This window comes from Entamoeba histolytica, genomic scaffold (assembly GCF_000208925.1).
Source record: "Entamoeba histolytica HM-1:IMSS scf_1104750517879 genomic scaffold, whole genome shotgun sequence".
Classification (NCBI taxonomy): domain Eukaryota; phylum Evosea; order Mastigamoebida; family Endamoebidae; genus Entamoeba; species Entamoeba histolytica.
In genome coordinates, this window is record NW_001914900.1 from 61,595 (window position 1) to 81,723 (window position 20,129).

At 27.2% G+C, this 20,129-nt stretch overlaps 11 protein-coding genes across 11 annotated transcripts; 5 read left to right on the top strand and 6 right to left on the bottom strand.

Annotated features, from left to right (window-relative positions):
- Positions 1–85: 85 nt before the first annotated feature.
- Positions 86–1,018, bottom strand: EHI_104610 (uncharacterized protein; the record flags this gene model as incomplete). The annotated part of the gene is made up of 1 exon (XM_643556.1): positions 86–1,018. One exon carries the CDS (start codon positions 1,016–1,018, stop codon positions 86–88), a length of 933 nt encoding a protein of 310 aa, XP_648648.1.
- A 934-nt stretch (positions 1,019–1,952) lies between these two features.
- Positions 1,953–3,854, bottom strand: EHI_104620 (protein kinase domain containing protein; the record flags this gene model as incomplete). The annotated part of the gene is made up of 1 exon (XM_643957.2): positions 1,953–3,854. One exon carries the CDS (start codon positions 3,852–3,854, stop codon positions 1,953–1,955), a length of 1,902 nt encoding a protein of 633 aa, XP_649049.2.
- Positions 3,855–4,088: 234 nt separating this feature from the next.
- EHI_104630 (filamin 2, putative) lies at positions 4,089–6,662 on the bottom strand (the record flags this gene model as incomplete). The annotated part of the gene is made up of 1 exon (XM_652173.1): positions 4,089–6,662. One exon carries the CDS (start codon positions 6,660–6,662, stop codon positions 4,089–4,091), a length of 2,574 nt encoding a protein of 857 aa, XP_657265.1.
- Positions 6,663–6,837: 175 nt separating this feature from the next.
- Positions 6,838–7,533, top strand: EHI_104640 (uncharacterized protein; the record flags this gene model as incomplete). The annotated part of the gene is made up of 1 exon (XM_645484.1): positions 6,838–7,533. The coding sequence occupies one exon, from the start codon at positions 6,838–6,840 to the stop codon at positions 7,531–7,533; it is 696 nt and encodes a 231-aa protein (XP_650576.1).
- Positions 7,534–7,582: 49 nt separating this feature from the next.
- On the top strand, positions 7,583–8,809 carry EHI_104650 (uncharacterized protein; the record flags this gene model as incomplete). The annotated part of the gene is made up of 2 exons (XM_645485.1): positions 7,583–7,921; positions 7,976–8,809. The coding sequence occupies 2 exons, from the start codon at positions 7,583–7,585 to the stop codon at positions 8,807–8,809; spliced, it is 1,173 nt and encodes a 390-aa protein (XP_650577.1).
- Positions 8,810–8,968: 159 nt separating this feature from the next.
- On the top strand, positions 8,969–9,316 carry EHI_104660 (60S acidic ribosomal protein P1, putative). Its single transcript, XM_645486.2, has one exon. The coding sequence runs from the start codon at positions 8,974–8,976 to the stop codon at positions 9,292–9,294; it is 321 nt and encodes a 106-aa protein (XP_650578.1). The 5' UTR covers positions 8,969–8,973; the 3' UTR covers positions 9,295–9,316.
- Positions 9,317–9,424: 108 nt separating this feature from the next.
- On the top strand, positions 9,425–10,585 carry EHI_104670 (protein kinase, putative; the record flags this gene model as incomplete). Its single annotated transcript, XM_645487.1, has 1 exon — positions 9,425–10,585. One exon carries the CDS (start codon positions 9,425–9,427, stop codon positions 10,583–10,585), a length of 1,161 nt encoding a protein of 386 aa, XP_650579.1.
- Positions 10,586–10,639: 54 nt separating this feature from the next.
- Positions 10,640–11,520, bottom strand: EHI_104680 (uncharacterized protein; the record flags this gene model as incomplete). The annotated part of the gene is made up of 2 exons (XM_645488.2): positions 10,640–10,668; positions 10,728–11,520. The coding sequence occupies 2 exons, from the start codon at positions 11,518–11,520 to the stop codon at positions 10,640–10,642; spliced, it is 822 nt and encodes a 273-aa protein (XP_650580.2).
- Positions 11,521–11,649: 129 nt separating this feature from the next.
- On the top strand, positions 11,650–12,204 carry EHI_104690 (uncharacterized protein; the record flags this gene model as incomplete). The annotated part of the gene is made up of 1 exon (XM_645489.1): positions 11,650–12,204. One exon carries the CDS (start codon positions 11,650–11,652, stop codon positions 12,202–12,204), a length of 555 nt encoding a protein of 184 aa, XP_650581.1.
- Positions 12,205–12,261: 57 nt separating this feature from the next.
- On the bottom strand, positions 12,262–15,693 carry EHI_104700 (uncharacterized protein; the record flags this gene model as incomplete). The annotated part of the gene is made up of 1 exon (XM_645490.1): positions 12,262–15,693. The coding sequence occupies one exon, from the start codon at positions 15,691–15,693 to the stop codon at positions 12,262–12,264; it is 3,432 nt and encodes a 1,143-aa protein (XP_650582.1).
- A 633-nt stretch (positions 15,694–16,326) lies between these two features.
- Positions 16,327–19,011, bottom strand: EHI_104710 (myotubularin, putative; the record flags this gene model as incomplete). The annotated part of the gene is made up of 1 exon (XM_645491.1): positions 16,327–19,011. The coding sequence occupies one exon, from the start codon at positions 19,009–19,011 to the stop codon at positions 16,327–16,329; it is 2,685 nt and encodes an 894-aa protein (XP_650583.1).
- Between the last annotated feature and the right edge of the window lie 1,118 nt (positions 19,012–20,129).

Here is a 20,129-nt window from a genome sequence, read left to right on the forward strand (position 1 = left end):
ATTAGAATAAAAATTATTATAACAAAAAAAAATTAGTATTTAGTTATATATATTGTTGTTATTCTTATTTTTGTTATATATTACTTTATTGTTTTTTCTTTTTAAGTTCATTAAATAAGTCTTTTAAATCTTTGCTTTTTACTTCTTTTTTATTGGTGTGTGACTTTCTTTCTTTTCTTTTTGGTTTTTTTGCTAATGTCTCTTCATGAAATTCTGGTCCATCTATTTTAACAAAATGACCATCACAATGTTTTTTATGTTGTTCATACCATCTATCTGTTGGTCCTGGTGCTCTATTCATTGACCTTTTAACATATCCATAGAATGGTGGTTTATTTCTACAAGGACCAGTACACCTCCAAATGTGTTTATGTAAATTTTTACATTCTTCGTAGAATGTATGATAAACAGTAACATGTAATGGTGTTTTTTCATTAATAATTGTCATCCATTGATGAAACCGAATTCCATGTGAATCATTATCCCTTGTTTTTGTTCTAAACAAAAATGCATGAATACTTTCATGTACAATGGTTGTAACAACATCATAAATACTTCGATATTTTAATATTCCTTCAGACAAACGAATAACACATCCATTACTTTTACCATAACATATTCCAGCACATACAGTCATTCTTTTTGACCATTCAATGATTGTATTTGTTATATGTCCTCTAAAAATCATTTTATTAATATTTTGAAAAACGTCATGAATATCAATAATATCCAATTGAATAATTGATTTAATATAATCCACAGCTTCTTTAAAGTGTATTTTAAAGTATGTAATATCTTGTGTTAGTTGTAATCCATCATAATTAAACATATCAAACCCAGTAGTTTCAACAATAAAATAATTTTCTTTGGTTTTATTTAATTCTTTTAATTCGTCTTCACCTTCTTCAAAATCTTCAACACCAATTATTTCTTCTGTTGTACGAAAACAATAAGGATCATTATAAAACACAAAATCTGGTGCTTGTTCATATTCATCAACATCAATAATTTCGTTCATTTAAATTTTTTTGTTAATTTTTTCCTTTTTTTTAAAGAAGTTGAATAGAAAATTCATAACAATACTTTTTATTTAATATACAATTCTTATAGTTCTAACACTCTTAATTAATCAAATTTTGTTTTTAAGCATGTAATTTAATTAATCACATTGTTTAAAAGTCTTTTATATTTATTAATAATCAACTTATGATATTATATCAGTTTATATTAATAATAAAATCAAATCATTCTAATTTACGTTTATCTAATTAAATAAAATAACACAAAACCAATACAACTTAATTATTTTCTAATATTTTCTTCAAACAAATATGTTTTTTTTCTTTAATTTAATATTCAACTCTATATTCATTACGTTCATCGTTAGTTTTGCTACAATCAATCTTATTTGTATTTCTAAATAATCCAGTTATTTCAGTCATTAAAAAATTGTGCTGTTGAAATAATTAAGTTGAAATAATAATGATGAGACAAATTTTTAAAAGAAATAACAAGAGGCAGTGAATAGGAACAGTACTAGAATTAACAGAATAATAACAAATAAAATATTGCTTAACATGTACGTATCAATTTAATTAGAAAAAATATTTCAAAGTAATTTTACATATTTATTAGAAAATTAAATATAAAAAGAATTTAAGAAAACTTATCCTTAAAAAAAAAGAAATAAATTTAGTAAAACTTAGTTGATATTGAATCAAACACAATGTCAAAATGAGTAGAAATATAATAAACATCCTTTTTTAAGGAAGATGGTATTTCACAATTCTCAAATTTTAAAGTTTCAGGCATTTCAACTGGATCAGTGATTGTTCCTTTTATAAACTCTAAGAATGAATTGAGACAGTCTTCACTTATTCTTAAACTTGAAATCTATGGGATAAATCATTTTCATATTCCCTATTATCTGAGAGAAAAGAAACAAAACAATACTAACAAACTATTACATTTCTTCTTTTACATGCATTTAATGCCTCTATCCAGTCATCATCAAATATCTCATCATTGGACTTAAAACATTGAATTATTTTATCAAAGTCATCATTGTCATCATCTTCTTCCATACTAAAATCATTTCGTTGATGTCGAACTCTTGGGGTACTAATTTTTATTTTTTGGGCATTAATAAGTGCTTGAGGTGGTGGTAATAAAGATTTAACGAAAAACTGGTTTATGTCAACAAAAACACATTGAAGCTTTTGAGTGATAAATGGATGAACAAATAACTCATCCCATGAAATTCGTTTTTTAACATCAATTTCAAGCATTTGTTGTATAATATAAATAAAGTCTTTATTAAATCCATCAGGAAATACTAAGTCATTACTAATATTAGAATCAATACAAATCCATAATGAGTCTTTATTTTGTATTGGAGGCCATCGTTGACTAACAAGATAATAAAGACATACTCCAAGAGAATACATATCTGCATTAATTGTATAATTCCCTTTTAAATTGACAAATGATACTTCTGGTGCCATATATTGTGGAGTACCAACACATGACTCAAATAATGATTGTTCAACAACAATTTTACTTAATCCATAATCTGATATTTTAACAACCACACTCCCATTTATTTCTCTCTTTAATAAGAAGTTTTCTAGTTTTAAGTCTCTATGAAATATTTTTTCTACACGTAATAAATAATGAATACCTTGTACTAATTGTTTGAATATTTCTAATATTTGAATTTCACTCAATGAATGTTCTTTGCAATATGTTAATAAATCACAGTCACATTTTTCCATTACAATGTAATGATAATTTCCTCCATTTAATTCTTCATCCCCATCATTTTCTGTGACAAAGATTGGATATGGAGAAGTGAAATAATCATAAATCTTAACTAAATTAGGATGATTGCATATTCTCATTATTCTACTTTCTCTTAAAACTTGATTATCATTAGTGCTTTTAATTTCTTTTAATGCAACCATTCTTTTTTTTCCAAATAATTCTTGTGCTTCATATACTTTACCAAAATGTCCTTCTCCAATTACTCGAATAAATTTATATTGATGACTTCCTTCATTAGAATAAATTAATAACTTTGATGCTCTAATAAAATTATGATTATTTAATTCTTGGAATGTTATTCTTCTATTTTCATCATAAACTAACATTCTTGATACTAATTCTCTTAATTCATCATTACTAATATTTGAAAATATTATTTCTTTGTGTTCCATTAATTCTCTAATAATGTCTCCTTTTCTAAATACATGGTCACCTGTAATTATGAAATATAATATCATTCCTAAACTCCACACATCTTGTTTCTCATGTCGATTTACTGTTCCCCATTGTAAATCCCATAATAATTCTGGTGCTGCAAATGCTAATTTATAGTATGGTTGAAATGGTGATATTGAATGAACAAAGTTAGAAATTTTAATTCGTGGAAGAGGCATACTATCATCATTAGAAAGAAGGATAGTGTAAGGAGTTAATGATGATAATATACTCTTACAAGCTGTTCGGATATATTGCAATCCATTCAATAATTGAATTAATGCATATCGAATAAACGAGATAGGGGGTGGTGTAGATAATCCATGAATAAAAGTATACAAATCAAGAAGATCCATATATTCAATGTGTGAAGTAACTTGTAATCCATCAATCCGTGGTAAATGAACAATAGAATAATATGTAAGTAAATTAGGATGTGAAATTGTAAGTAATAACTTTCTTTCTAATTGAATTCGTTTACATTCTTCTGGATTTTTAATCATATCATCTTTAATCACCACTGGAGTAGGAAAAGATGTTGATTGAATATATGTAAGTGTTTGGTTTGGGAATACATCACTAAGGGCATTTATCATATACTACCCACCACTAGTTCCAATTTTCGAGATTACTTATCAAAAACAAATCTGAAACCAAAACTTAGTAAAAAAGATTTTAAAAAATCCATAAACAAAAACGATTGTCTATTTAAATTAAAATATTGATGTTCTTTTGATGTAAATGTTATTTTTATATTCCTTTTATTTTATAAAACAAAACAAAATTCTTTTCTTTATTTTACTAATGAAAGAAACTCAATTTGCACTTGTTTAATTGACCGTTTGTTTAAATGGTGATCCAGCAATATGTCTTCTGTTCAACTTACAGTTAATATGATATTCTCCTTTTTCTGCTGGAAGAGAATATCGAATGAAATATTTTCCTTCTCCAAGGTGTTTAACTTTAACTTTTTGTTCTTCAAGCTTACCATTTGGTCCATCAAGTTCAACTGTGAATTTAGCTTTTCCATCAGCTTGGACTTGTCCTCTTCTATTCTTAGCTTGGACAACAAAGCAGAAGTTTTCAACTCCTGATTCATCTGCATCAGCATCTTCTTCAACTTCAAGATGATATGGTGATTTACCAACTCTTTGTTTATTTAATTCTATCTTGACTCTAATCTTACCTGCAGCAGCTCTATAATGAACATCATATGTTCCATTTTCATTATCAATAACAGTACATGGAATACTTCCTTGTTGTTTTTGTGCTACCTTCTTTCCTTCAATTTCTTCTTTTGGTTCTTCTGCTCCTTCCTCTTTCTTTTCTTCTTCTTTTTCTTCTTCCTCCTTCTTTGGTTCTTCTTCTGCAACTTCTTTCTTTTCCTCTTCTTTTGGTTCTTCTGCTCCTTCCTCTTTTGCTTTTTCTTCTCCTTGTTCTGCTTCTTCTCCATCATTCAAGAATGCAAACAATTCTTCATCTTCTGCATCATCTTCCTCTTCCTCAGAAGATGAACAACTGCTTGATGACTTTTCTCCTTCTTTTTTCTTCTTCTTTTCACTTTCTGTGACTTGATCAATGATAACTTGGAATGGATGTCCTCCAACTGGAACATCTTCTCCTTTAAAGTTCTTAGCATGAATAGTAAAGACATTGTCTTCTTGATCATTTGGTCGTTCAATACCTTCTCCATCAACAACACATTTCTTAGCATCAACTCCATCCTTAATTTCTGGATGATAAACTGATCCTTTAATATCCTTAAATTCTTCTGGGTTCTCTGGATTTTTCAAAAGAACTTGAACATCATAAATACCTGGAACTTTAGCCTTATATTTAACATCATATTTACCATTATGTCTATCAACAACCTTTGCTGTTTGTTTCTTTCCTTCTGGATCTGTAATTTCAACTTTAAATTCATCTCCTCCCTTAGTACATTTCTTTCCTTCTGGTGTAACTCCTTGAATTCTAAATACTGGTGTTTTGTCAATAGTAACTCCTCCTTCAACACCTGGTCCAAATGCATATGATTCTCCAATACATGCAGTAGATGGATCTTGGAAGACTTTACATTGATATGGATTTCCTTTAATTCCTTGATTCAATAATGTAATGAAAACAGTATCAATTCCTGGAACTGGAACATAACTTCCTGTATAAGTACCATCATTATTATCAACAAGTTCATGTGGAATTTCATTTCCATCATTAGATCTAATGATAACTTTAAACTTAGCTCCAGTAACTGGTACAGCTGTTCCAACTTTATTTACACAATGAATGGTAAACTTAACTGGTCCTTTTCCTGCATCACATTTCTCTACACCTTCTCCATCTGCATATGTATTTTCTGGATCTGCTTGTGCTGGTTCAATCATAACAATAGCTGGTGATTGTTTTAATTGTTTATCTTCATATGCAACTTCAACTTTATGTTTTCCTGGTACTTGTGGAACGTATGTCATATCATATGTTCCATCTCCATTATCTTTTTGTTCAATTGGAATTTCATTTCCTTCTGGATCAAATACATGTGCATTCCATGTAACTCCTCCTTGTGTAATTTGGTCTCCTTTACAATTCTTAGCTGTAACAGTAAATTCTTGTGGTACAAGAACTTCTCCTGTTTTAAGTCCAGGTCCTGACATAACACATTTTGATGGATCTGGTGTTCTCATTAACTCTGCTTCACGTGCAAGTCTTTCAGCTTCTCCTAATCTCTTTTCTTTTTCAGCTTCATAATGTCTGAAATAAGAAACATATGCCATAACAGATAATTCATCAGGTTCTGGAAGTGCCATATCTTCTGCTGCAATAATTGCTGGAATTTCCATTTTATCTTCTGCAATACTTAATCCATATTGAATTCTTTCTTCTCCTTCTCCTTTTGATGCTGAATCAGCTAAATCAATAAAGTCTGGTTCAAGAGCATGAATTAATTCATTTAATACATCACCTGTATTCCAATCATTTGAGAAGTTTTTAATTTTTCTTGATGTTAATTTCGAGTTAACCCATTCAAGTAATGCATTCTTTGATGCATCCATTTTGTTTTGAGCAATTTGATATTTAAGAATAAGTGTCCAAAGAAGTCCAAGAATAAGTGTTAAATTTCCATCAACAATATTTTGAGCATCAATATTAACTAATTTAACTCCATCAGCTTTAATGAAATTTAATGCTTGTTCTGTATTTTCTAATTTAGCTACTCTCATCTTTGGTTTCTTATTATATCTGAATTGTACTTTTTGTTTTCTTAAAGCTTCAAATAATGATATTAAGATCAATCCATCATTTAAATCAGTCTCAACATCATTTATAACATATGCTCCACTTAATTGGACATTTGCCCATTTAGTAAATGTTTTCTTTTGGGTAAGAACCCATTGTGGTTGGGACATTAAATATTTATTTGATTAGATTGTAGTTTTCATTATATAGTTCAACTTAAACTTATTTTAGACTTTTAAAGTTTCACGTTTCTTTTTGAGTTTTCTTTCTATTTTCTAGTTTTTTTTTATTTTTCTTATATTCTATTTTTACTAATGTGGATATTAATCTCACATGAAAAGCAAAATGGAACATCACTCTCATTGTCATGAAGAAAAAATTAAATTACCACCTTACCAACTTACCAATGAAGAAAAAAAAGTTGCTAACCTATTAGCAGATAATATCTCTGAAGAAAAATTATTGGAAGCTATTCATTTAATTTCTATGAAAAATGATTATATTGTTTATTTATTTGAAATTCATTTTATTGACCATGTTATTAAAATGTACACAAAGGAAATTCTGCCTAAAATAAAACCAACTCAAATATTAATTAAAATTATAGAACTATTTGATATTATTTCTGAAACATCCTTCAGAAATTTATTACTTTCTATAAATATTTTATCACTCCTTATTCCTGTTGGTTTTTGTAATGAAGTGCCAATGGCAACAACTCATTCTGTTCTTCGTATTTATGATAATCTGATTTATGACGAAGAGTCTGCTTTATTTTCTATGTCAAATCAAATATTTCCATTATTGATGATTTGGAGTGAATTTGGTGATTCTTCAGTTCAATTATTATCAATAGAAATTTTGATTAAACTTTGTCATGTTAAAAGTATTCTTATATTTATTTCAAATTCTCCAGAAAAAATTAATTCATTTGTGACTCAATTTAAGAAATTACATGAACGACCAATATTAACGAAAAAAATAGATGAGTTATTCAATATTGTTTCATCCATTCCATCAATACGATCTCAATTAAATTAATTTATTAATTTTTTTATTATAAAAAAGTTTTTTTAAACTTTTAATTACTATGTCTCAGACGTCTAAATTAGAAAGTGTTAATTTTTTTGCTGTTATTGATGATAGATTAGGAAATAGATCTGAACATCAAGATGAGAGATTATTATTTTATTTAACAAGAGTTGAATATAACCAATTAGTTATTACTATAAATCATATTCTTTCTTATATACTACTTGTTAATAAATTTTGTGGTAATATTCAAATAATAAAAACAAAGAATTATGTTACTTTTATTTATTCTCCAATACCACATTATTATTTTCTTTTAAGAATTTTAAGAGAACAAGAAAATACGAATTATTATTATTATTCTAAATATCTCAAAACACTTGTTGATACATTTCTTGTTTGTTTTTCTTTAAGTTATAAAAATGAAATATCTATTCAATAACATTTTAAGGTTCTTAATGGAAATGAACTTAACAAATCAATTACAAATGAATTATTAGAAATGTATTTTAATAATATATTTACTACATTTACTTTTAATAAAATATTTGAATATTTATATCAACTTAGAAATGGAATTATTCCTTCTTCTTCTTTTATTTCTTTAAAAAGTAAAATGAATTTACTTCATTCAAAATATCCAACATTTAAAACATGTTTTATAATTAGAAACAATTCAATTCTTTTTAATGAATTAGACCAATCACAAATATTACCATTTTATCATCTTATTAATGTTCATGCACCTTTAAAAAGTTCTTTACCTTCAATGAAACTTAATAAATGGTTATATTCAAATCATTTAATTCCAATTTATCCATTAATAAATAATATTATTTGGTATATTGATATTTTTATTAATGTCAAATTAACAATAAAAACTGTTTTTGTTGTAATTTGTACTTCAAACAAAAGTCTCCCATATAGTTTTTATAAAGAATTTGATATTCAAAATATTCAAAATTCTTTTAGTGAATCAAAGAGTTGTATTTCAGTAAATTCATTATTAAAATCATGTCTCTATTTACATTATGATGGTGTTTTTTTAACAACAAATATTCCTCATCAAAAGAATGAATCTCCATTTTATTTTGTTTTAAGACACATAGAATTACTTCGTAAAAATACTATTCATTCTTTATGGCTTATAGATAAAAATTCAGTTATTATTTTAAAAAAAGAATTAAATAAACTCCTTCTTTCAAAATTCTTTGTATTACCAGAAAGAACAATGAACTGGATAAATAATGCATTTGAAGATTTATCAATCTATTCGTTTGTATAATTCACTTTTAATTCTTTCATTTCTTTATTTTAATTCTTTTTTAATTAAATAAAAATTCTTTTTTCTCAAATATCTTTTTTATAATAAATTTACTATAATTTATAGTTATTAACTAAACCTACTTTTCAAAACTTGAACTCTTTTACTATTCACTTTCAACCAAAATGGAAGCTGCTCATCAACATCAAGAACTTGCCGTTGCCCTTGCTGCTCTTCTTATCCATGAAGCTGGTAAGGAAATTACTGCTGAACATATTAACACTGTTCTTCACCATGCTAATATTAAGGTTGAAGGTTTCTGGCCAATTATCATGGCTAAGGCTCTTACCAATGCCAATATTGAAGATTTAATTATGGACGCAGGATCTGCTCCAGTTGCTGCAGCCCCAGCTGCACAAAATGAAGCTACAGAAGAAAAGAAAGAAGATAAAAAAGAAGAAGAAGAAGCCGAAGAAGACTTCGGAGGATTTGGAGATCTCTTCTAATCGACTCTTAAGGTGTTGAATATTTTATTTTGAAAATTTTTTTAATAATGTTTTTGTCATAAAGAAAAAGGGTTTTAAAAGAACGAATGAAATTAGAATTATATAAAAAGAACTGATTCTTCTCAGTTGTATGCCATTTACTAAAAAGAACCCCAAAAAAGTGGGATTAGCTAAAATTGCACCTAAACCAATTAGTAAACCTAAAGAAGAGTCTGATTCATCTTCAGATGGCTATGAAAATTCTGATGGAGAATATGTTGAAAAACCAAAATATTATAGACTTGGTGGATATCATCCTGTAGTTATTGGAGAAGAATATAATGGTTATATCATTCAAAAGAAACTTGGATTTGGACATTTTTCAACAGTATGGTTAGTAGAACATAAGGAAAATAAAATTCAAGGTGCATTAAAAATAGTTAAAAGTGCAAAAACATACACAGAAACTGCATTAGATGAAATTAAAATAATGAAGAAAATAAATGAATGTGATCCAGAAAGAAAAGAAAATGTAATACATATTTTAGAAGATTTTAAGCATAATGGACCAAATGGACAACATATTTGTATGGTAATGGAGTTAGGAGGATCAAATTTATTAGACTTAATAAAATATTATGATTATAAAGGTATTCCAATTAATGATTGTAAAGAAATTGCAAAACAAATATTAAAAGCATTAGATTTTATTCATACAAAATGTGGAATTATTCATACTGACTTAAAACCAGAAAATGTACTTCTTTCATTTACAATTCCAAAAAATGGAAAAGAACCAATTCCTAAAATTATTGAAAGTAAACTTGCTGATTTTGGTAATGCAAATTGGATTAACAAACGATTTACTGACGATATTCAAACATTAGAATATAGAAGTCCAGAAGTTATTTTAGGACTTCATTGGGGATGTCCAGTTGATATATGGTCACATGGATGTATGATTTTTGAAATGTTAACAGGAGATTATTTATTTAAACCGAAACAAGGAAAAACATTTACGTTAGAAGAAGACCATTTAGCCCAATTTATTGAATTACTTGGTTATTTCAATAAAAAATACTTAAATATAGCTCCAAATACTCCAAAATATTTTACAAGAAATTATGAATTAAAACATATTCCTAATAATGAATTACATTTATGGAAAACTAAAGAAGTTCTTATTGAAAAATATAAATTTTTACCTGAAGTTGCTGAGCCTATTGCATCATTGATTGAAGGAATGCTTATTTATGATGAAAATAAACGATTTACTGCAAAGATGTGTTTAGAACATCCATGGTTTAAATGAACAAATTTAATTAATTAAGAATTAAATTAAAAGAAATTGAGAGAAAATAAATGATTAGTTAGTGATTGTTATTTGTGAACTATCTACACATAAGATTATTATTAATAAATTCCTTTATATTTCTAAAATAAAAATAACAAACATTTCATATAGATTCTTGAACTCATTAATACTGTAATTCGTGTCTCTATTTGAGTTAATACTGCATTAATTCTATCAATTCTTTTTTGAATTTTTATAATTCTATTTAAATCTTCAATATATGATGGTGGGGAGAGAATACGTTCCATTTCTTTAAGTTTATCATATAATACTTTTAATTGATTATCTAATAATCCTTGAATTTGAATTAGTTCATTTACTTCTGTTTCTGTTTCTTTTAGTTGAGGGACAAATGTTGTTGAAAATGCTTTTTGGAAATAATTAATCACTTTTTGATTTGCTTGGTCTTCAACCTCTGTAATCATAACATTTTGATTTTGTTCTTCTGTTATTTGTTGGGGTTGTTGTTCTTCAGTTGTTTCTTCTTTTTGATTTGGTTTATTTTCTTCAGTTTCAATTGCAATTCTTGGTGACTTCTTAGGTTCAACATTAAATTCTGTTTTTAATTCATCTTCTTCAGCAGGAGAATGTTCATTAATATCATCTTTTTTATTATCTTTATCTGGTGTATCACTAGATATTGTTGGTATTGCTACAGGCGGTATAGAGGATGGTTGTAGTTGGAAGGATACTGGTGGTGGTATAGAATCATTCGTATTACTTGAGTTAGCAAAGGGGTCAAATGACTGAATATTAGGTTGTGATGGAACAGGAATAGCAAACGGATCAACACTATTTGAAGAAACACCAAATGGATCGACGGTTGAATTATTTGAACCAAAAGGGTCAACACTTTCATCACCTCCATAGATAAAACTAGATAAACCAGCCATTCAGTAGTTATAAATAAATTATTTAGTTTTCAGTTTTTATTAATTTTATAATTTAATTAACTATTATTAATTGTTTTATTTTCTATATGAAAAAATAACTTCTTTTTCATTTGTTATTCTCTTTCTTTTATGAACAGTATTGGTTCTTCAATAGAAGTAGAAACTTTAGAGGTTTGCACACAATTTAAATCTGTAGAATTGATAAACCACTTAGAGGGTAATGGTCTTATTCATATAGAAACCAAAGAAAAAGAGTTACCAAACCATTTCATTGCAGATAATAACTACGATAAGACAAAGTCACAAAGTAAAGAAGAAGATACAATAAAAAGAGAAGAGTGGTTGTACTATAGAGGTATCTACCAAAAAAGATTGAAAGATAGAGAGTTATTTAAAAGACGATGTAAACGGTGTGGTGAATTTGGGCATTTACCAAAAGAATGTAAGAATGAACCAAAATTTAAAGAAGATATTATAAAAGAAATTGAAACAACACGAGGAAAACAAACATTTAGAATTAATTGTTACAGTAAGAAAACAATAAATCAACAAAAATATGAACATCATAGACAATTACCAATCCAAAAATTTCAAAAATTAAAAGTACCAATAAATTGTAGATATTATTGCGATTATTGTAGAGAATATGGTCATAAAACATTCAACTGTCCACATAAATATTAATGAAACTAACTAACCATTAAATAAAAAAAAAGAAAAATAATAGAAATTCAATTCAAATTATTTCTTTGTTTTCTTGAACAGAGAAAATCTTGATTTTTTATCTACTTCTTTGGATGTTCCATCAGTTGGCTTTCCAGAAACAGTTTGTCTTGTATTAGAATCTTTCTTTTCTTTATCACCTTCTTTCTTTTCACTGAAACTTAATGTACTTTTTCTTGAGAATAAACCTTTATGAGTTTTTATAGGAGTTGATGGTCCATTTTCAATATCTATAGAAGATTTTGATAGTGATGGTTCTATTGTTTCAACAGGAGTAGAGGTTGGTGGTAATTGAGCAAGTTGAATTGTAGTTGATGGAGTTTTAACTGAGTGTTGAGAGGAATGAGTTTTATCAAAAGGAATTATATTAGAGAATTTGTCAATAGAATTAAATCCAAGATCTTTCATAGCATTGATTTGGTTCTTATTAAAAAGACAATCAAGGAATGGAAGAGTATCTGTTTTGAGGTTTAGTAATTCATCAAAAGATTCTTTTCTCATTAATAGTGGAGTTAAAAGTTTTGTAGTTCTTCTTGAGTGTGATAAAATAGCTTCTCTAACAATGTTAGATAAACAAGAAAAGTTTATTAATTGTTTTTTTTCTAATGTAAAAAGAGGAATAGTTGATTCTATTACATATAAATCACTATTTGTTGGTGTGATTGAAATTTGAAGATTTGTTGATTCAGTATCAAGTGGAGTATTCCATCTTATTTGAATTTGAGATGTATTTGGATAAGAAGATTTAGAGAGAACATCATTTCCGAAATAAATAATATATTGGTCATCAATGTATTTTAATTCTTGTTCTCCTGTTTGTTTTTCAAAGACATTTCCAAGACCATTTATGAACGTAATAAATTCATTAGAAGAATTATTAGAATTTATTATATCAACATATACATTATTTTTAGTTGGTACAGAATCTATTTTTTTAGTAATAGCAAAAACTTCATCTGTGGGTAATAATGTTTGATATTTATTTTCAAATGAAGTAATTCCAAGTGTTTTTAATAATATACGACATAATCCTGATTGACTTAAAATATTTTGATTATTGAGAGATTCTTCTGTAATAGTTGATGGTATTGTTAATCGAGAATCATTATCTATTCTACTTTCAACATCTTTCTTTAATTCAGTTAATAATGGTTCTATATTTTCTGAGCAAGTTTTATTCCAAGATGCTTGTTCAATTGAAGGAATAGTTGGTTCGTAGGGGGAAGGAGTAGAATTATCTAATAACAATGTCCATTCTTTTGTTTCTAAGAGCATATTTAATAAGTAACATTGTTTTCCATAGTAATTTCTACAAATAAGAAGTAAAGATTTTGTTTCAGAAGTTCTCATCCAAGGAAGTTCAATAAAAGAAAGAATAGAATCATTTTTGTAGTACAAATGAATATATTCATCAAAATGATTAATTCCTTTATTTGTAAATATTTGTTTTATTTGTAAGTCATCTATAGTTGTTTTTAATGGAACAAAAGGTAGTACGTATTGTTTGAAGCTGTTTAATAATCTTACATCAAAGATAGTATTTCCATCCTCTGTTCTATTTGGTGGGATTGATTGACACCAACGACTAAACATTATATTACAACGAGTAAACATACTTGATGGTATAACTTCAAAGCAAATACAATATAATTTGGCAAATGTTCCAACAAGTTGATGAAGATTTTTCCAAGATGTTCCTGATGTATTGTTTTCAATAAATGTTAATAAAAATTCAAATAAAGGAATTAAGTCATTTGCTTGGTTTTCTATTAGTGAAGAATATTCAATAATAATTTCAATAAAATCAATGACATCCATTGATGATGTATTCAATAATATTTTTAATTGTTCATTGCATTTTATAAAGGATGAAATTGTCTTATTTATCACTTCTTCAATAGAATTTTCATTTGCTGCATCAATAATGAATTTCCCAATTACTTTAATATTTTCTAATAAATTTTCTCCTTTAGTTATCTCTTTTTCAAATGCAGATAATGCAATAGAAAATAATTCTTTTTTAATCCCACCATAAGTAATTGAATTTTCATTTTCTTGTAATTTCTTTATTGTTGGAATAACTACATCAGAACGTTCTTTTCCAATTGATAATTGAAGTTCTGCTATTAGTCTAATAGCACTTAATTTAAATATAGGGTTTGATTGTGAAATAATTTTAGATGTTGCTGATACTATTGCTGGTAATAATAATGCCATTGGTTGATTCTTTTCATTAAAGACACCTAACAATAATTGAATTGTATATTCAACTACAACAAGTGCTGGACTCAATAAACAAGTTTCAATAATTTTTAATATCTTACAGTAATGTTGAGTATGGTAAACAGTAATAGATGACATTTTTTTAAACATTAAAATAGTAGATTTTATAGCAATAGTAATTCCATCAGAATAATTGTTATGATCCATATAACGAATAGGATGATATAAAGCATCAACAAAAATATTAAACATATCATTTCCATTAGGAAGTGGAGTTGTACTGGTAAATCCAATTAATTCCATTATCATATCATTAAGTCCTTGTTGGACTATAGCAAATACTTTATTATCAGAAATTGATGATGGATTACCACAACAATGAAGAATTCTTAACCAAAATTTAAGACCATAATCTTCTTTACAATCAGTTTCTGTTATTGTATCATTTAATTTAAATACTATATGAATACTTCCATCACTTAATGGATTAAAAAGCCATTTTAATAAAGAACTTTCAATTGAACAACAATACCTACACCAATTTGTTGCAACTTCTGAAATTCTAATCCATTTTTTATGAAATAATGAAAATACTCCCCAAATTAAATTATCAGATGGTAATAATTGTAACCAAAATTGATATAAGAGTGATATAGACTCATCAATTACTTTGGTCATAGGAAGTGTTGTTGTTAAATTATCAATTGGACCACACATATCATCAATAGATGCAATTAAAACACAAACAATTCTTCTTAAAGTTTCAGTATTATTTAGTTTATACGATAGTTGTTTTAATAAGTTAACTGCTTTTAAACATAATTCAGCATAATTAACCATAGTTTGTGGTTGAATATGTTCTTCTCTTTGACTGAATAATAATGATATTTGACCAACAACAACACCACAATACCAGACGATATTATCACTAATTGGTTTTGGAGTTCCAACTTCTTCTAAAAACCAACTTTCATATATTGAAAGACAATTTGAAATAGTATCAATTTCTGAGAGAGGTAATGAAAATCCTTTTCCAATAGTTTCCATTAACCATTTACAATGATCATCAGTAATAAGAAAATTTCCAATCTCACCTATTCTTTGTGTAACATTTAATGTAATTAATCTAATAACTTCTTTTTGAATGTCAAGTGCCAAAAAATTTAATAAATCAGTGTTAAGTGGTTGTTCTAATAAATTAGTAGCTCTAGTTGTTAGAGAAAGCATTTCACAATGACTATTAAAAGATCTTTTATTTATTTTTAAGTTAGTATTGTTATTTTTACTTTTTTCAATCTTTTTGATTTGCAAAAAGGTTATATAAAACATGTTTATATTTAAAAATAAATGATACAAAAATGTTTCATTAAATAACTCCTTGAAAGAATATTCATTGATAGATTCTTTAATAAAATAGAAAATCTATTTGAATGAATATTTATTATGAAAAAGTTTAAAAGTTCAATTAATGATTAAGGTTAAATAATTTTTATTTAATGTTACTAAGATATGACACAATTTAAAAGTAACTCTTTAGTATTTATTTTAAAGTGAGGATGTTTTATAAATAGGAATAAACAAATTTATTCTTTTGTTGTAGTTAAAAAGAAAAATTCTTGAATGTTATTGATACTCATTTCAATTTATTTATTATGATTATTATGATTACTCATACAAAAAAATTAATATCGAATTGAATATTTAAAATAAACTAATAAAGAAAATTAAAGACATTCAATCAAAACAACAGAAGAAAAGAAATAAAGCATAAAGTCAAAATTAAAATATTTAGAACAAATAGATGACTGTTTCAATAGAAATTAAAAAAAAAGTAAATAAATGTAGATTTATTCAATTAATTCAAATATTTAATACCACAGGCTTGTCATATCTTAAATAATATTCTTTCCATAATTTAAATTGTAATGGATTTAAAGAAACTTTTATATCATCTGCTACAGCTTTAAAAGATGTATTAGTAAATTTAATTCTATGAGAATAAACGTAAGGAACCATTGAAAGAAGATTCGAGATATTACAAGAACAAGTGTTTGGATATTCTAAATAATTTGCAAATTGACAATTATACAAACTATCTAATAAAAAGATTAATAAATCTCCGTTATATTCAAAAGCATCTGGTTGTTGTCTTCTAATAATTTCAACACATTCAATCCATTGCCCATAAATAGGAGATGATTCATTATCATTTTGTTCTTGTTTCTGGAAGTCTTTTGGTTTAACATCTCTAAATAAACTTTGAACTATTGGAGTAACATCAATATCATATCTACATCCTAGTCCACTTCTTTGTTTAAATCTATGACCAAAAGTAATCCACTCTTTCTCAATAAGAGTTAACAATCCTTCGACTGTTCGATAGTATGGATCAAGTATAATCATTGCAAGAGAAGTTAATTGACTTGTTCTATCCCATCCATCAGAACAATGAACTAATACAGAATTCCCTTCTTTAATTTTATTTACAATTGATACTGCACCAACAAGAATAGAATGTAAAAATTGATACCATTTACATCCTTCTATTACATTCTTATATTCATACGAATTATGTGGCATCATAAGAATGGCTTTTAGCATTTTGTAATATGCATTTCTTACTTCATGAATATTCTCAATAGAAAGATATTGAAATTCACAAAATGGATAATATGTATTAGACTCAACTCCTCCTCCTTGCAATCTATTTGCTTGTGCATTTAATGGAGGTCGGGCATCAAATATTGATAATATTTCTCCTCCTTTTGTTAGTGTTACTAAGGTTTTTAACAATAACTCATCAGCCTCACATCGAGCTCTTCCTAGTGCCCCTGGTAATGGTTGTGCTGATCTTGATATTGTTTGGTTTCCAGCTCCTCTCCAACAAATGGCAGGTATTCTTCCTTTGGACCTAAATGTAAGAATAGAAGAAATGTCAACACCATCAGGAACAGCAACCATAGGTGGGTATGTAACACTTATATGTCCATCTCTGTTGTCTATAACTTTAAACCCATTGGATGAAGTAATTCCTAAACGAGAGAATTCTTTAGTAAATGATAATGCTCTCCATTCACTTTCAGTTGAAGTTGTTCCACTTGACCTGAAAGCATATGTTTCTGAAACGCTCCTTGGGAATAACAATCTGTTATCTTCAGAATAATAAATTTTTAATAATTTTCTGATTTTATTAGAATCTCCAGTAATTATAACACGTTGTAAATCTTTAGCAATTAATAATAATGCATCTCGTTTATCATCAATAATAAATACTTGTGCTATAGCAACTGATGCATGTGGAACACTAACTACCGATGAAGAAACTAAAATAGTTCTATACTTCGTTACTAAAAGATCTCCTTGAGAATATACAACAGACTCAAATGGATCAAGTACTTCAAGTGCTCTACAAAAAGAAGTTCCAGGTGCTTCTTCTGATTTTACAAAGATCATTTTTTTAGCATTTCCAACAACACTTTGGGCATCAGCAAAATTAGTAATACCATTCTCATCAATAGTAAATATATAAGTATTAGCAGCTTGGAACTTTTGTGCCACACTAGTAACTAAAGTCAGATTACTTGTTGCGACTGTGAAACTCATTCTACTTGCATAAGCCCAACAATCATCTTCTGTTGGTGCTTGTCTATAAAACTCAACAGTTCTAAGACATTTATGTGGTTTATCATCATAGTCTCCAACAACTATAACATGACAACCTGGTTTTTTATTGACTTCAACTACTATTACACCTTCTTTAGCCCATTGTCCAACAATACCTTCAAACTTAATTGCTTTATATCCTTTCTTTAAAACTAAGTCATACTCCTTCCAAACTTCAGAATCAACCCCAATAGACTCTAATAAAAATTTAACCAATTCTTCATAATTCCATGTAGACTCCACAATTGTCTCAAACGGTGGAATATTTTGAAATTCTACAATACATAATACATCACTTGTAATAAACGGTGGTTGCAATGGAATTATATCCTCTTCTCCAATAATAACATTAATATCTTTTAAAGTAAAATCACTCTTTAATCCCCAAACTAGGGTATTCTTTCTCAATGGAATTCTTTTTCTTCTTCCTTCATTTAAATATAATATATGGTGACCTTTTAATCCTAAACTATGTTCAATACTTCTAATCACTTCTGAAACAGTAGTTGTTGGACTTACAATAACAGATGCATATTTTGATTGATATTGAACAACAATCTCTCTACAATCACATGTAATATGAACCACAGCCCCACCCCTTCCAAATATTTCAATAGTATCAAATGTTTCTGTGGTTAATGGTTGTGAACTTCCATCGGGTTGAACTGAAAACACCTCATGTGTTAGTCCTTCTAATAAAAAGTGGAATGAATTACTTGATATAATTGAATCAACAGACTCTCCATTAACAGCACTTATAATTGAAATTGACACTGGTGGGGGTTCTCTCACTTTTTCTTTTTTTGTTATGCTTTTAATTGGTTTTGTTGTAGGAGGTGGTGTAGATAATGGATCGACAACTCGAACCCGACTGATACTCATTACCAATACTTTTTTAGTTCTTCTCTACAAAAAATGAAAAATTAAAAACAAAATATTAATTAAAGAGAAAAACAAAAATTAAAATAAGACATTCTATTTATAAATATAACCGTTTTAATTCTATTTTAAAATTCTCCTATTTAAAGAACAGGTTATTAACTTTACACTTCGTATGTTACAAAGGATTGATTTAATGATATAAATTTAAAATATATTTTTTGAATTATCGAATAAAAAAATTCCATAAAAAAAGAAATTAAGTATAACTCTGATAAATAAATCGTGTTATGCTTGTCTTAGTACTATGCATATACTTAACTTTTGCACAATGTTATAAAGATGGAACAGTCACAATAAAAAATATAGATTCATGTAAAACACCAAGTCAAGGTATTGGAGATGTAGCTCTTGAACAAAGAGATGGTGTTGAAGATTATAATGGATTTAGTTGGACACGAATTTTATTGAAAACAGGTTCAAAAACACCAATACTTAATATTTATGATTCATCAAATGAAAGATTTTTACTTCAATATGATAATCGTGAAATTATTACAACAACAGTGAATTTCTATCTTCAATCTAGTAATTGTCAATGGGCACTTTATAATAATGGTAGGTTATTGAATCCTTTGAATTTTTACTTTTATCCTGAATTTGAAATATCTGACTCTAAACCATTTATTTTTGCTCCTCATGGAGAAGGAACTTTTGTTAATAAAAATTCTAATTATATCACAATTGAATTTGACTATTGGGACTATAACAAAGCACGTGTTTCAGGGAAGATTAGATTGTTTATCGTTTCACGTTATCAATCAAATTATGTAGGTCATGTTTTGACAACAACAGACTCAAATGTAATTATGAGACCAAATTATCCAAACCAAGTTATGTGCACATTAAAGAATGGAGCAAAAAGATTTGGATACAATGGTGGAGATAAGAATGAGGTTAAAGAAGATTGTACATGTACATCAGTTGATGGAAAATGGGATAAAGATGATTGCACAGAGTTTTTACAGTATTTCCAAGTTGTTGTTGATTGTGAGAATACAACATCTATAAATGAACATTATGGAGGATATGCTTTCAAAGGATGTAAAGAAAATCAATTA